Below are 13,935 nucleotides of genomic sequence, written 5' to 3'. Positions count from 1 at the left end.
CAGAAGCCCCCCTTGACAGAACTTAACAGAATAACAGAGTAGGAAGGGATCTTAAGGCACCCCCAGGGAGTGGGGTCTGCCACGCAGCCACGGCCTTGGCCCTTTCAAGGCCCCTCCATCAAGGCCCCTGCTGTTTCTGGCTTATTTTTAGGTCCTAAAATGGTGGCCCTCCAGAATTACCATGGCAACCCAGCTCCACCAGGGAAACCCGTGTTAACTTTCCAAATGGGCGAAGTGATTGAGCTGCTCCGAGGGGAACCGGATTCCCAGTGGTGGGAGGTGAGTGGATCCTCCAGGAATGTGCAGGAAAGAGGAAACCTTCCTCAGCTCGTTATCCATGGAATTCAGCTTTGGACCTGCCAGGCATTTTAACAAGGGCCTGAAATTCTTCAACTCTGCTCAGGATGAGGAGATGCTGGCTAGGACGGGTACCTCCCTCTCTCTGCTGGGTTTATTCAACAGCACCAGGATTTGGGGCAGGGAGTCATCCTGCCATGTGGGACCCAGCACCCTTGTCCAATCTAGGATCCTGCTCTGCCATCTGCCCAGGTTGAACTCAGGGAGCCTGGCATCCTGGCTTGTGGATCCAGTTGAGCCTCAAGTCTCCCTGGGGTGCTGCTTTACCAAACAGGAGGAAGCCTGGGCTGAGCCCCTTCCCCACAGCTGCAGGGTGGCTCTGTGTGGCCAGCAAGACATGTTGGCTGAAGGAGTTCCACATCCCGGGCTGTAATTTACCAGGTTGCAAAGCACAGCTGCAAACCAGGTTGCAAAGCCAAGCAAGTTTGTGGGCCCTTAGCACACTTGCTGAGTCAGCCTATTGCATTAACATGTTCACATTACAGAGACACCATCATTGTGTCTTGTTGACTTGTGTGATGGGTGTTATGTGAATCTTTGAGAGAGTGAAAATCTCCTCCCTTGGTAGAGAAGAAAGAAACCTACACTCAAGGTGGACAAAGAGAATCCATGACCCTGCTTCTTCCTTTATGCCCTTGCCTTCCGCCCCACTCAGCAGGAGGGACCCGGCTCCCAAATATAACAAACCCTCTGTAGTTACCTAATTGTTCTCTTTATTAGGTGTGTCAGCAGCCCCGGCAAAAAGTCTCTCTCTCTCTCACACAGCAGGCTAACAAGTCTGTCTGGCAGGGAGATGAACAGTTGTCTGCCACATCTATTCATCTCCACCCCCTGCCTTTTATCCCCAGAGCTAGGGTGGGGCTTCACTGGCAGCACTGATTCTTCCGTCCCAAGAACCAGCCCAAAGATTTCCACTGCTCTCCTCTCCTCTGCCTTCTGTACATCTGTACCCAGCAGTTCCTCCTCTTCCTCATCAGCCACCTCCAGACCTGGAGGCTGTTGACTGTCCATCTGAGGGCTGACAGACGGCCCAGACTCCGCCTCTGCCTCCATCTCTGAGAGCTCCATTCCCTCTTCCCCCTCAGAGCTCTCAGATTGCCTTGATGCTGGCCCTGACTCCCACGCCTCCTCCTCCTCTGATTTGGCTGCCTGGCTGACAGGCTACAACAGGACCCTTGTGAGGGACTCTTCTCTTTCTTCCAGGGGAGGCTCGTCGTGTCCAAGAAATCTGGCTATTTCCCCAGCTCGTTGGTCAAGCCTTGCCCAGTGGATGCGCGGGTAAGAGTCCTGGAGGCAATGAGTTGCAGAAGCCACAATCAAGGCCATGCCCCCACCCCCCCACCCCATGATTGAGCCCCTGGACAAATGGCTGCTGTGTTCAGGGGCTGACCCCCCCTTTTTTTAGTTTGAGGACCGATTCCCTGCTCCTGGCACTGGGGGTCTTCTGTCCCACTGCTCAGACCACCCCTGCATGGGATGCCCTTGGGAAGAATTTGGTAGAATTCACCCCACCTCACCCCTAATCACCACTTTGTGAGCCGAGCCGAAGTGGCGCAGTGGTTAGAGTGCAGTACTGCAGGCTACTGCTAGCTGCAGTTTAGCAGATCGAATCTCACCGGCTCAAGGTTGAGTCAGCCTTCCATCCTTCCGAGATGGGTAAAAATGAGGACCCAGATTGTTGGGGGCAAAAGGCTGACTCTGCAAACCGCTTAGAGAGGGCTGTGAAGCACTGTGAAGAGGTATGTAAGTCTAAGTGCTATTGCTATGTTCTCTGCTGCAGCCTCCCAACAGCCGCCCTCCTTCACGAGAGATGGACTATTCCACGTATCCCTGGTGAGTTGGCTGGGTGGAATTGGCTGGGCCCCTCCCACTAATCTGGAATCTCCTCATCGGTGAGGAGATCGTGGTAGTGGGAATTCAAAGCGAGTGGGATGTGGGGACAGTTTCTTGTCTGCTGGGTGCCACCAGCTCTCTGTTCAGCATCGCTCTTCAAAATAACCAGCACTCCGACTGTGAGGAATAAAATGGGAGGCCCTCAAAGTGAATTGTTTCTCTCCGAGCCCAGTTGGCAGGCATTCCTTGGAAGAGCTCCCAAAATTTGGAGAGTCATATTTGTGGAAGCCTTTCTTGGTTTTCTAAAACTTCCCCAGTTGCACCTGTGAAAAGGAAGAAAAAGCACCTGCAAAAAAAACAACCCTCTCTGTGCTGTAGGCCAGAGTTCCCCAGCCTTTCCAGCTTTGAGGACTGGGGGATGGGGAGATGGTTTTGCATGAGTGGCCGGCAAGTGTGCATCACAGCTCCATTTGCACAAGTGGCTTGCATGCACACCTGCCCCTCACGCAAATAGAGAGTGCGTGCGTGCGTTCACTACTCATTTCCACGGCCCAATAGCAGACTCCTCACATGGTTGGGGAGCCCTGCTGTAAGACTTTTTTCCCCCAAGTCTCGCTCAAACAGAATAAAGAGCTTTATCCCTGTGTCAGTAAGGAAGGCTTCCTTCGTGCCAGAGCCTCTTGTGGCTTTCGATGTGCTGTTGCCTCTTCAGCCAGAGGGATTATTGCCCTAGGATAGATGATGGCAAGGACCCAAGAGTCCTGATCTTGAAGGGGCCTCCTCTTCATTTGGGGGTTTTCTGGAAGGTGTTGCTTGAAGCCACAACCTGGAGCCAGAGGAGAGACCCTCATTGTCCCCCAAGTTTGTAGAGGTGCACGATTGCAGATTGAGGTTAACTGGAGAATGGGTGGCTGAAGAGACTTGGGATTGGAGCAGCAGGAGGTGCGAAGGGGAAGCCCAAGGGTTCCAAGGGAATTCTGGCATGAGACCCAGCTTTTCCCAAGGATGTCTTCAGGAGTTGTGGGAGCTTCATCACTGGAGGCTTTCAAAGAGACTGGACTGCCCTCTGTCAGAAATGGTGTAGGGTCTCCTGCTTGGGCAAAGATCTAGTTAATCTGTTAATCTCTGTTAATGGTTGATGGTTCCTTACCACCTTCAGGGAGGTTCCCATCAGAGGCCAAGAGGTTCAGCCTGGGCCTTTTCCTCTCCATGATGGGATGCCTGATTCAGACCATCCCATTCGCCGCTGATTCAGAATGGGAATAAAATTTAAATTAATTTTGCTAGGTTAAAGAATGGCTGAGATTAAGAAGATATAATTTTACAGAGATGGATGCCAAATTGCTATATAGGAAACAAGAATTAAATGGAGAAAAATTAGAGTAGATGTAGCTGGCTCGATATGTTATTGACGAAGCAACCCTGAAATAATCATTTGTTAAAATTAAACACGAGCCAACCGTGAAGGAAAGGCAAATCTAGTGCTGGGCTCCATCAACAGCACCAGAGATGCCACGAAAGAAGAACTCCCGAGTTCTTGGCCAGATCTGTTTATTGGTGCTGCCCTGTTCTGTGTGCTGAGCTTTAAGAAGTCTTCAGAGAACTTAGAAGAGAGTCAGAGAAAGGCCTTAAGGAGAGCATCTGGTGGAGATGTTGAGCCTTGAGAAAAGAAAAATTAAAGGGTGGGGGAGACTTTCTGGAATCTGTCACACTGGAGGAAAAGACCAGCTCTCTCTGGCCACAGAGTGCAAGCAGTGTTAGGAGAAACCAGCTGGATGGTAGATTCAATGATCTGGAGAGATGGGTGGGGGGGCAGTTCCCTAAAGGAGGGGCTGGATTATGGGTTGGATTCAGGCCCTTCCGTTCCAACTCTGGGATTTTGTGGGCAAGGCGGGGCTGAAATACAGAGCCCTGTGATGGAAGACTTTCTGCAGCTCAGGGTTGAACTGTGAGCTGGGCTTTTGGCTAGTGGACGTTTCCGTACCTGCCTAGGGAAGACATCGAGGCTGCCAAGGGCTCCGGCAGGCAAGGCCCCGTTTCCCCAAAGCCCTGCAGGGCCAGAAACACCCAGCTGCCAAGAGGGAGGCGTGGCTGCTTCTGCCCCCAGGCTGAGCCTCCGATGACCAAGACCCAGCTTCCCAACTCCTCTCTCTGCATCAGGGGCCTCCTTGCAGACCAGTGCAGCTTGGGAACATCAAGGGGACATCTGGGGTATCTAAGGGGGATCTCTCCTAACCCAGAGGGTGGCTCTTAGGTTTGCAGGCAACATGGAGAGGCAGCAGACGGACAACCTCCTGAAGCAGCATGCCAGCGGGACCTACCTGATCCGGGAGAGGCCAGCCGAAGCCGAGCGTTTTGCTATCAGCATCAAGTCAGTGGCTCATGAAGAGCACCTTCTCGCACCCCTGAGGGGCACACAGGGCCTCTTCCAAAATCAGGAGATGGGTTCACACAGCCCTGCAGGACCCCAGCTAGTTTCCAGACCGTTCCTATCTTCCTATTCCAAAGAGTTACACATGGCTTAAGGGGTGGCCCTGGGGCAAGCGCCATGTGGTGCCCTTTTTAAACTGGCCTTGCAAACCTCTTTGTACTTGCTGAAGGAGAGCTCTTGCTTTTAGAGTTTGCCAAAGATAACTTCTCTGCTTCCAATAATGGATCCAAAATTAGCCTGGATCATGGTCCTCCCTGGGAGACCACATTCACACCTCAAGCCCTCAAGAGATTGGCCTGATTGGCCTCCCCAGTGGAGCAAACCTTCCAGCATTTCAGCACAGAGGGGCACCCACACCAAATGGGACCTTTGGCTATTAAAGTCTGGCAGGTTTAAGCCCAGCTCTGCCAGCCTCTTCCATGGGGCAAATCTGGGGGGGTGATGGCGGGGTGGGCTTTTGGGTGGGAAACTTCCCTGTGATGAACTTCTGAAACCTCTGCCCTCTCCCTTGCAGGTTTAATGACGAGGTCAAGCATATTAAAGTGGTTGAAAAAGATAACTGGATCCACATCACAGAAGCAAAAAAGTTTGAAAGCCTCTTGGTACGTTGGTATTTTGAGAAAAACAAGCCCCGTCTTGGACCTGGTCTTCCTGGGGGCTTCAAGGGGCTCATGGGCTTTGACCTGTCTTCTGCAGGAATTGGTGGAGTACTACCAAGCCCATTCGCTGAAGGAGAGCTTCAAACAGCTGGACACAACGTTGAAGTATCCATACAAATCCCGGGAACGTTCGGCCTCAAGAACCTTAGCTCGATCCCCGGGTAAGGACTCTCTCCGCCTTGCTGGGGGTCACAGAGCAGATGGAGAGCTTGCAAAAGGAGCCCCCCCCCTTTTGCTCCCACAAGTAGAAGCCCTGTGGCTGCATGGCTGGCACCCCCAGGATGCCCCTTGAAGGCCCAGGCCCCACCAGCGGGTTCCTGAAGGTCTGTCTGGCCGGCAGAGAAGTCCAGCAGTCGAAAGACTCCTGCTATGGGGATGGGGCACTTCCCAACCTTTCAAGACCCAACACCCCATGGCTTTTCACACAGAGCAACTACCATAGTGGCTCAGCCCAGCAAGGGCCCAGTCTAACCAGTGGCTGCTTTTCAATCAGTGGGTTGGAGGGAGGTGTTTTCAACAAACCTCCAGCTTTCCAACCCCCCAGCTGCCAAACTCTCCCCAGCAGGGAGGGGCTGGGAAAGAGACAGCCCCTCCTTCTCTTTTCCTCTCTGGAAGCTCATCTGCGTTCCTCCCAGCAGAAGGAACTCAGGGCAGCATCTCAAACTCTATATAATCACAGACAGGGCCGGATTTAGATTGAAAGGGGCCCTAGGCTATTCCACTTATGAGGCCCTTTCACCAGTGGTGGGATTCAATTTTTTTAACAACAGGTTCTGTGGGCGTGGCTTAGTTGGGGGTGTGGCTTGGCAATCATGTGACTGGGTGGGCGTGGCTAGCTGGTCACGTGACTGTAGGCGTGGCTAGCTCGTCATGTGACCAGGTGGGCGTGGCTATGTGCATAGACTTTTTTCAGAGGGCTGAAAAAAGTCATTTCTGACTGGGCCTCACACTTTTGACTAGTCCTCACACTTACGACCATCGTCACATTTATGCCCGTGCAGCTTTCTTAACAACCATGTCACTCATTTCACAACTGCTTCTCTTCACCATGGTGATAAGATAGGGAAAAAAACATAAAATGTGAAGACAGTCGTAAGTTCGATGACTGGTCAAAAGTGCGAGGATCAGTCAGAAATAACTTTTTCAGCCCTCTGAGTAGTCCATATGCATAAAAGGATACAGCAATAGAGAGGGATGAAGGAAGGGAAGGGAAATTAGAGTAGGAGTGAGGGTAAGAGAGGGAGGAAGAGAGGAGGAGAAGGAGAAAGGAAGAGGAAGTAGGGAGGAGAAGAAGAGTGGGGGAGAGAAAGTAAGAAGGAAAGAAAAGAGAGGGATGGTAGGTTTGAGGAGAAAGATTGCTGTACAATAAAAAAGATGAAAGGGAAGAAAGCCAGCCCCAAACAAATATAAAGATATTAAGATAAAGAATGAATTGTTAAACTTTAAAGAATAAAAGAGAACAAATATGAATAAATAACAATAATTAGAAACACACATAAAAACATACAATGTATTTTCTTTGAACAGAGTATTTGGCCGGTTCACAAATTTAAACAGTGTTTAGTCATTTCAATTAAATTTACAATTTCTATATTTCCTTTTTGCCATATTTATTCCTCATCTATTTTTGTAAAAAACCAATATTACCCTTCATCCTCATCTCTAATCTTAATCAAATTCAATTTTTCCCTTCTATTCTATATTATACCCCTTCCCATTGTCATCTATTTTTATATCCATCCTCACATTGGTTAATTATGTAATATTACAGTTGTTTAATATAAATTCAACATTTTAATATAAATCAATTAGTTATATAACTACCTTTTTTGTATATTAATCAATATGAACATGAATATTCCAATTATTTCCATGCAATCCAATTTCTTACAAATCAATTAATTATATTTACCAATAATAATAAACCAAATAATTTCCCCCATATATTCCTCCAAACCACAACTTAACCATTTCTGCTTTCAGAAATATACAATTAATAGTATCTCAATTATTACAATTCCCTAGTTAAATAGAGCTTTTTTTCTTTTGTGTTTTAAAATCTCCTCTTTTTCCCTAAATTTCCCGTTGTTTGCACCTACCTTTTCTGGTGAGGAAAAAGAAACCTGCCTGCCTAATTTTCCAATGTTGCAGCAAAGCCAACAGCCTGCTTTACTTTCTCTTTCGTTTTTCAGTATAGCTAGGGGGAAAAAAATCAGCACTCTTTGCAAGGTAGCAGAAGAGCCCTGAGCAAAACAGCTGAGACAAATCAGCTGAGAGCCGGGAGGCCAATTAGCCTATGCTGAAGCTCCAGGGCCAATAAAATTACAAAAAAACACCGAACCCTTTGTTAAATTGCTGGCTCCCCCGCCCCTCACCCACCACTATTTATTGGCAATAAATAGTGGTGCGGAGGGGTGGGGCAAGCCAGCAATTTAACAAAGAGTTCGGCTGCACCACTGGCTCTAGGGCGGCCCTTTGAAGCCCCGCAGCAAGAATTTGAAGGGTTTTTTTCCTCTAGCCATCGGAGGCAGCAATAGATGGGGAGTGGGCGGGGTAAGCGAACGGCCGGCGATCCAACAGAGCAGAGAATGAGGGTGAGTGAAGGCGTGGAAGCTGCTTTCTCCATCCTGCTCTCTTGCGTCCAGAGCCGGTGGGGAACCACGTGGCAGCCCACGTGGATCCCAGGCAGCGGAACTCAGGCTAGGGAAGGGGTGGGCAGTTGTGGCTCTTTTACAACCTGTGGCCTCAACTCCCAGCCAAGCTGTCTCAGGAATTCTGGAAGTTGAAGTCCACAGGTTGTAAAAGAGCCACAATTGCCTACCCGCTGGCGCCGCGCGGGTGGGAGGTGAGGGGCGGGCGAGCCAGCAATTTAACAAAGGGTTCGGCCGAGCCACCTAGAACCCCCAGAATCCCACCACTGTGTAGGCCCCTCTTGATCTTGAGGCCCTAGGATGAAGCCTAGTTAGCCTATAGGAAAATCCGGCCCTGATCACAGAAATACCAAAGAAATTCTTAAATGTCCTGAGGCTGAAACAGAACGATTTTAATACCTGAATTTGAGTTTATGAAAAGAACGTTGGAGTCGCTTTGAAAGGGGAGGGGTTTTTGCCAGATATCTCCGAGCCTTGATGGGGAGAATGTCAAACATTCCCTCCACCCCACCCCTGAGGAAAAAGCAGGAATTCCTTGCCCTCCACCGTGCTCTCTCATGAAAGCACCAAATCTGTGCAAACTCCCCAACTGACCACAAGGTCTCCCCTTCCTCCCGCGGGTGAGGGGTGAGTGATGAAGGAGGGGCTGTTCTGAGTGTGGGCAAGCAAGTGGACCGATGGCCAAATGGACCCGGAAGCTCCATCCAAGTTTTTTATGGCTCGGGCCGAGATTGCTGGGGCGGTGCTTCCTGTGTGATTCTGGCTTCATCCCCAAAACTCATTTTGACCAGGAGGAGGAGAAAGTGTGTGGCTGAAGCTGATCCTGCATCTGGGCTCTTGGGGGGAGGGGATTCCAAATGCCTTCAGTGGTCCTTTCAGATGCTGCCCACTTGCTCCGAGCTGCGCTTCATAGTCTGGTCGGCCCTTGCTGGGCAGACGCATCTGAGAGCAACTGCTGTTTGGTGCTTTAAAGAAAGGGCAAAATCCTTCCCACATGCTGACTCTGCTGGGCCTGCTCCTCTGGAGACAGCCTTCCCTGGCCCTGCAGGGGACCAGTGCCCTTCCCAGGCAGATGCTTTGCTTGCTCCCCTCCGGGCCTGGCTCCCTCTGTGAACATCAGCCCACAGTGGGGTCTTCCCCTGGGGAGGAAGCGGGAGAGACTGCCCGGAGGGTGTCGGGGTTGAGAGGCTGGCCAGCCACGCAGAGCACCTCTGTCTTCCTGTCAGGCCGAAGCATGAAGAGCCGCGTGGTTTGGGTGGGCTTTTCCCCTGCCTTGCTGATTTCTCCCGTTTCATAAATGTCCCCCTTTAATACTGTCTCCCCCCCCCTTTCTCCTGCTGCCTTCATTTCCCTCTAACTTCTTTTCTGCAGCTGCCTGCGCTTCCTACAATTTTTCCTTTCTCAGTCCTCAGGGCCACCACTTCACTTCTCAGAATCCCTCCACTCCTTTTTGGTCAGGTAGATATAGCTCTCTCTCTCTCTCTCTCTCTCTCAATAAATATAGTAGGTGTATAATACCTATATCTATATCTATATATCTATATGCATGCAGAGGCCCCCATCCATTTGCTGAAGAACAGTGACATCTGCTGGCCATTTAAGAAAGGACAGGGTGACCCTCTGCCCACAGCTGGCAGATCAGCCACCAGGTCCTAGTCCAGCTTTGGCAGGGCAGCCGAATAGCAGCTGAGAAAGGCTCCTTGTGGCCAGAAAGAAAGAAAAATTCAGCCAGAAGCCACAGAACGTGTTGACGTTGCTGTCGCCTGTCTTGGGAGATGGACAGGCCATGCCATGGGAAGCCCCTTCACTCTTCTTCCTTTATATCTCCCTCCATCAGTCTTCACCCCTCGGGCCATCGGGACTGCAGTGGCCAGGTACAACTTTGCTGCCCGGGACATGCGGGAGCTCTCCCTGCAGGAAGGGGACGTGGTGAAGATCTACAGCCGGATCGGCGGGGATCAAGGCTGGTGGAAGGGAGAGGCCAATGGCCGAGTAAGTAGCCTCTGGAAGGGGCATGGCCCTCTCTTGCCGCTTTTCTTTCCGAATTGGGGAGGGGGCATCCAGCCAGGGAGCAGTGATGCATCCAGCTGAGCACAAGGCCAGTGCCAGGCCCTGTTCTCTGAAGCCTACTCAGTCATAAAAGCCCTCCCAGCCCCTCCCCACCAGGCCTGGCCTGGTCCCATCCTGGGCTGCCCCTCCGTCCTTATGCTCCCTCCTGATTTCTTGCAGATTGGCTGGTTCCCTTCGACCTACGTGGAGGAAGAGGGGGTGCAATGATGCCCAGACTGGCAAGAGCTACTGTCCCCAAGGGCAGCCCCGGCCCATCTCTGGGCCTCCGAGGGAAACAAGACTGTTCTTCCAGCACCGAGAAGAGACCCTCCCTGGCCCACTCCCCAGTCCATGGGTGTGAGTGCATGAGGGGCATGTGCAGCGGTGGGGCTGGGAGCAGGTGTGCGCATGGGCAAGGCACAGCTGCTTCTCTCCCACCAATTTCCTGGCACAGAAGAACCAAACGCTGTTTGCAGAAAACCTCGAAGCCTCTGGGGAAGGAAGGTAGGCAGGACCCGATGGCCTGGCCAGAAGTGGCTGCACTACAAAGCCTTCTGAAGTGTGGAAGATGGGCTTGGTAATGTCTGATGCTTGGATGGGGCGCTAGCAGAGATGCTTCTCTAGAGTTTGGGAGGCACAGGAGGATTTTGCAAAGAGTGCCCTTAGCTTAGGAATTTTGTGCAGGGAGGCTTCTGCAAGTCCCAGCGTCCACTGTGGCTGTGGGCCAACCGAAGCTGCCCTAAATGTGATCCAGAGGAAAGAGTCCACCCGGTTACCATGTGAGCATCCCCAGAACTGCTGGGGCTCTTCCTGAGCCTATCTTGAATCAGGGACTGCGGTGCAAACACCTGACTGAAGAGAAGGAAGTAGAAGAGAGATGTGGCTGCACCCCCCGGGCTCCACGGCTGCCTCTCCCTCTGTTGTGTGGGTCTTTCCTCCATCAGTCCTGGGAACCTGTCTGAGCTGGCTGCCAGAATGGACCCCGTGGCCTCCAGGAACCTCTGCCAGTCACACAACCAGCTTGGCCTGGCATCGGTTGGGTTTCTCAGGGCCCGCCAATTCCTGATGGCACCGCTGCCCTCTGAGTTCCCCAGAAGGACTTTGCATTATTGCTCATCCTGCTGGCAAAACAGTTTCCATCCATCCAGGGCCCCTCAGAGCTGTAGGAGCTTCTGCTGGGAGAAGAGGCTGCCAAAGAGGATTAGCATTGAATAGAACAGGCGGCGTCCAGACGGCTGCCACAGATGCGCACAGAATGATCCCTCGCAGGGATCTCTCCAGCATTCGGCTTCCACCCCCCCAAACTCTGGGGAGTTGCCGCGAAGGAGGAATCTCTCTGCCTTTCAGACTGGGGAGATCCGCTGGCCATGTCCAGGCAGTAAAGACGGCTCAGCTTTCCCTTCCAAACATGCTTCAGGGAGCCCTCTTGGGCACTGAGCCTCTTCCCTGGCTTCCTCCACTCTCTTGCAAAAGGCTTTGGTGCCAAGGGGCTGCTTGTGGGCAGGAGCTGGGCCTCTCCAGGGGGCAGAGGCCAAAGTCTCCTGGAAGCTGCTGCCCCATAGCGCCCTGGGATTGGCACACCCCTGTCTGCCTGCTCCCAGCAAATCTGTGCTTGAATGCCCAGGCAGGTCTGGAACCCCACAGCGGGTTCGCGGTTTGCCTGAAATCAGCCTGAAGTTTAAAATCTTCTTGGCTTTTTCAGGCTGCTTCTCCCCTTTTGCCCACTGCAGACAGCCTGGCAAGCGACCATTCCCTGACATGGCTGTCCCTCCAGAAATGGGGCTGGCCCTAGGCCAGAGAGCAGGGAGATCTTTCAATCATTGCCCTTTTCATGTAGGGAAATACGTGTGGCAGAGAGAAGCAGAAGGTCACCCCCACCCCACCCCACTATGGCTGATCTCAACAAAGCTGGATGGGATCCCTGTAGAACTCTTTGGGTCATCAGGCAAATCTCCCCCTGAGTGAGGGAGCTCAGCTGCCTAACACCCGTCCTCTCCCCATAGACTGAGGCAACTGAGGGGTAGGTAGGTAGGAGAAAGGAGTGAGGAGTCTGTCTGTCTGGTCTGTGAAAACCCCAGTGACCACTAGATGGCAGAAGAGAGACTTTTTGTCTTCTCTCTCTGCTGCTCTCTAGTTTTTGTCTGGAGTGGATTCAGTGCTAGGAGCTGGGGCTGAGAGATGCTTTGCAGAACCAGAGCGGAGAAATACACTGCTCGTATCTCCCAGACCGCTCACCAGTTCCTCCTGAAGGATTAGAGAGGATTAGAAAGAGGCATAAAGGCACCAGGGAGGACCCACCGCAGCATACCCAGTGATAGAGGAGAGGGCATGCAGTGTGTTCCTAACTGTCAGCTGGCCCCTTTCCCCTCTTGGAGATAGCTTCTCCTCTGTGCTGCAGATGGGGCCGAGGCCTCCAGGAGGAGTCCAGGCTTGAGGCACCTGCTCTCCACCTCTTGCATCTCTCCCCTCTTTCTGGATCCCTCCAGAATCCCCCCCCCAGTGGATGCAGTGGGGGAAGGTGTGGGAGGAATAGAAGGAGATCGATTGTGACCCCGTCTGTGGAGAAGTACAAGCAAAAGAAAGCCAACCATTGAGTCAAAACCTGCCTGCATTTTCTGTGAACTAAGCGAGGGAGGAGCTGGCATGGTGGAGTTGCAAGGGCAAGAGAAGTGTTGGGCCAGGACTGGGAGGTCGAGGGTGAAGCCCACTCCTCACTGAGTGAGCCCCGGGAGACGTGAGACGTTCAGACCTTACAGAAATCCATTGAACTTTGGAAAATGAGGTTAGGCAAGAGGAAAACTGAAAAGAGGTGTTTCTTCTCAAAAAACTAGGGAACATAATGCAATCGTACTATGAGGTAATCCTTCTGAAGAAATGTCAAACTATTTCTTGATTGAAAAAAGGAAGGCTTTTTTTGTTTGCTGATGTAACATGTCTTTTTCCCCCCAGGAGGTGCTTGGTTTGTAATTAATTACTCTCCTACTTGTGAATAAGAAAAAGGATTTTTATTAAAAGGGCAAAATATTGTACATATATTTTGATTTTGCAAAAATGTTTTTAAAAAGAAATATAATAATGGGAAAACAATACGGAAAAAGTTCTCTGATGTGTTGGTCTCTTTTTTATTATTTTCTTTTTTGCACTGTCCTAAATTGAGGCCAGGAAGGGATGGATGAAAAATGGTAATATATTTACATATACAATATCCTCAATTACCAACACTTAGAGATTTCTCTAGCAAACACCTTTCCTTTGTTCCCCTCCTTTTACATGGTTTCCTGGGCCACCTGGCATCTGTACACACCAGGCATCTTTCCTATGATTTTGTGCCATTTAGTCATTTTGACTCCTAGAGACCGCAGAGATAAATTTTGTCCCCAACCTTTCTTTCAAGTTGCCCACAGGTGCCCTGCTGCCAGTGAAGTCGCATCTGTTGGTCCGCCTCAAAATATTTATGCTGCTGCAGTTGGAGGCAGCTTTGAAATGAACCAGCTGCAAAGATAAAATATTAAATACGGAATGAGTAACAAGTTGACTATAAAATGGTATGTTTTAAACGAATCCTTGTATGTTTCTCTGGACAAGTCCAGCTTTCATTTCCATGTAACCAAGTGATCAGAAGCACACACACTCACACCCTTCCCCCCTCTTTTGCAAGACCACACACTTTTTGCAAGTTATCTTCTTTTCTTAAATTATCTTCACCAATTTCCCATCTTTATAAGCACTAAAGTGCAAAGATTCATTGACTTGTGTTGATGTTTCGCTGCAGTTCAGAGCTAAGCTAATAATGGCTTTCTTCATTTTTTCTATTCTAGCGTAACAAACTTGAAAATACATTAATTTCAGACCTGCATTGCAATTGTTTAATATTTACTGCAACAATGCAGCATCAGCTGCAGAGGCAGATGCTGGCCTGACCGATCCCTCTCATGTTTTCAGCAATACACTGAAG

The 13,935-nt window shown here is 50.7% G+C and overlaps 1 protein-coding gene across 12 annotated transcripts in view; it reads left to right on the top strand.

The window, feature by feature from the left end:
• The window catches only part of VAV2 (vav guanine nucleotide exchange factor 2), a 126,622-nt gene extending 113,542 nt beyond the window's left edge, over positions 1-13,080 (top strand). For 6 of the 12 annotated variants that reach the window (XM_034427190.3, XM_060691358.2, XM_087879702.1 and 3 more), the window contains 9 exons: positions 152-279; positions 1,561-1,635; positions 2,138-2,190; positions 4,445-4,561; positions 5,136-5,223; positions 5,318-5,441; positions 9,303-9,389; positions 9,769-9,923; positions 10,161-13,080. In XM_034427190.3, the coding sequence (XP_034283081.2) occupies positions 152-279; positions 1,561-1,635; positions 2,138-2,190; positions 4,445-4,561; positions 5,136-5,223; positions 5,318-5,441; positions 9,303-9,389; positions 9,769-9,923; positions 10,161-10,208 (875 nt within the window). In that variant the 3' untranslated portion in view covers positions 10,209-13,080. Of the gene's footprint in view, positions 1-123; positions 280-1,560; positions 1,636-2,137; positions 2,191-4,444; positions 4,562-5,135; positions 5,224-5,317; positions 5,442-9,302; positions 9,390-9,768; positions 9,924-10,160 lie in introns of all 12 variants that reach the window. The other 6 variants (XM_087879704.1, XM_087879703.1, XM_034427193.3 and 3 more) reach the window with 4 other exon arrangements.
• The last annotated feature ends 855 nt before the right edge of the window (positions 13,081-13,935 follow it).

Source organism: Pantherophis guttatus, chromosome 16, assembly GCF_059756535.1.
Source record: "Pantherophis guttatus breed Tessera chromosome 16, ASM5975653v1, whole genome shotgun sequence".
Classification (NCBI taxonomy): Eukaryota; Metazoa; Chordata; class Lepidosauria; order Squamata; family Colubridae; genus Pantherophis; species Pantherophis guttatus.
The sequence above is the reverse complement of the archived record's forward strand: the minus strand, read 5'-3'. Positions and strand labels throughout refer to the sequence as shown.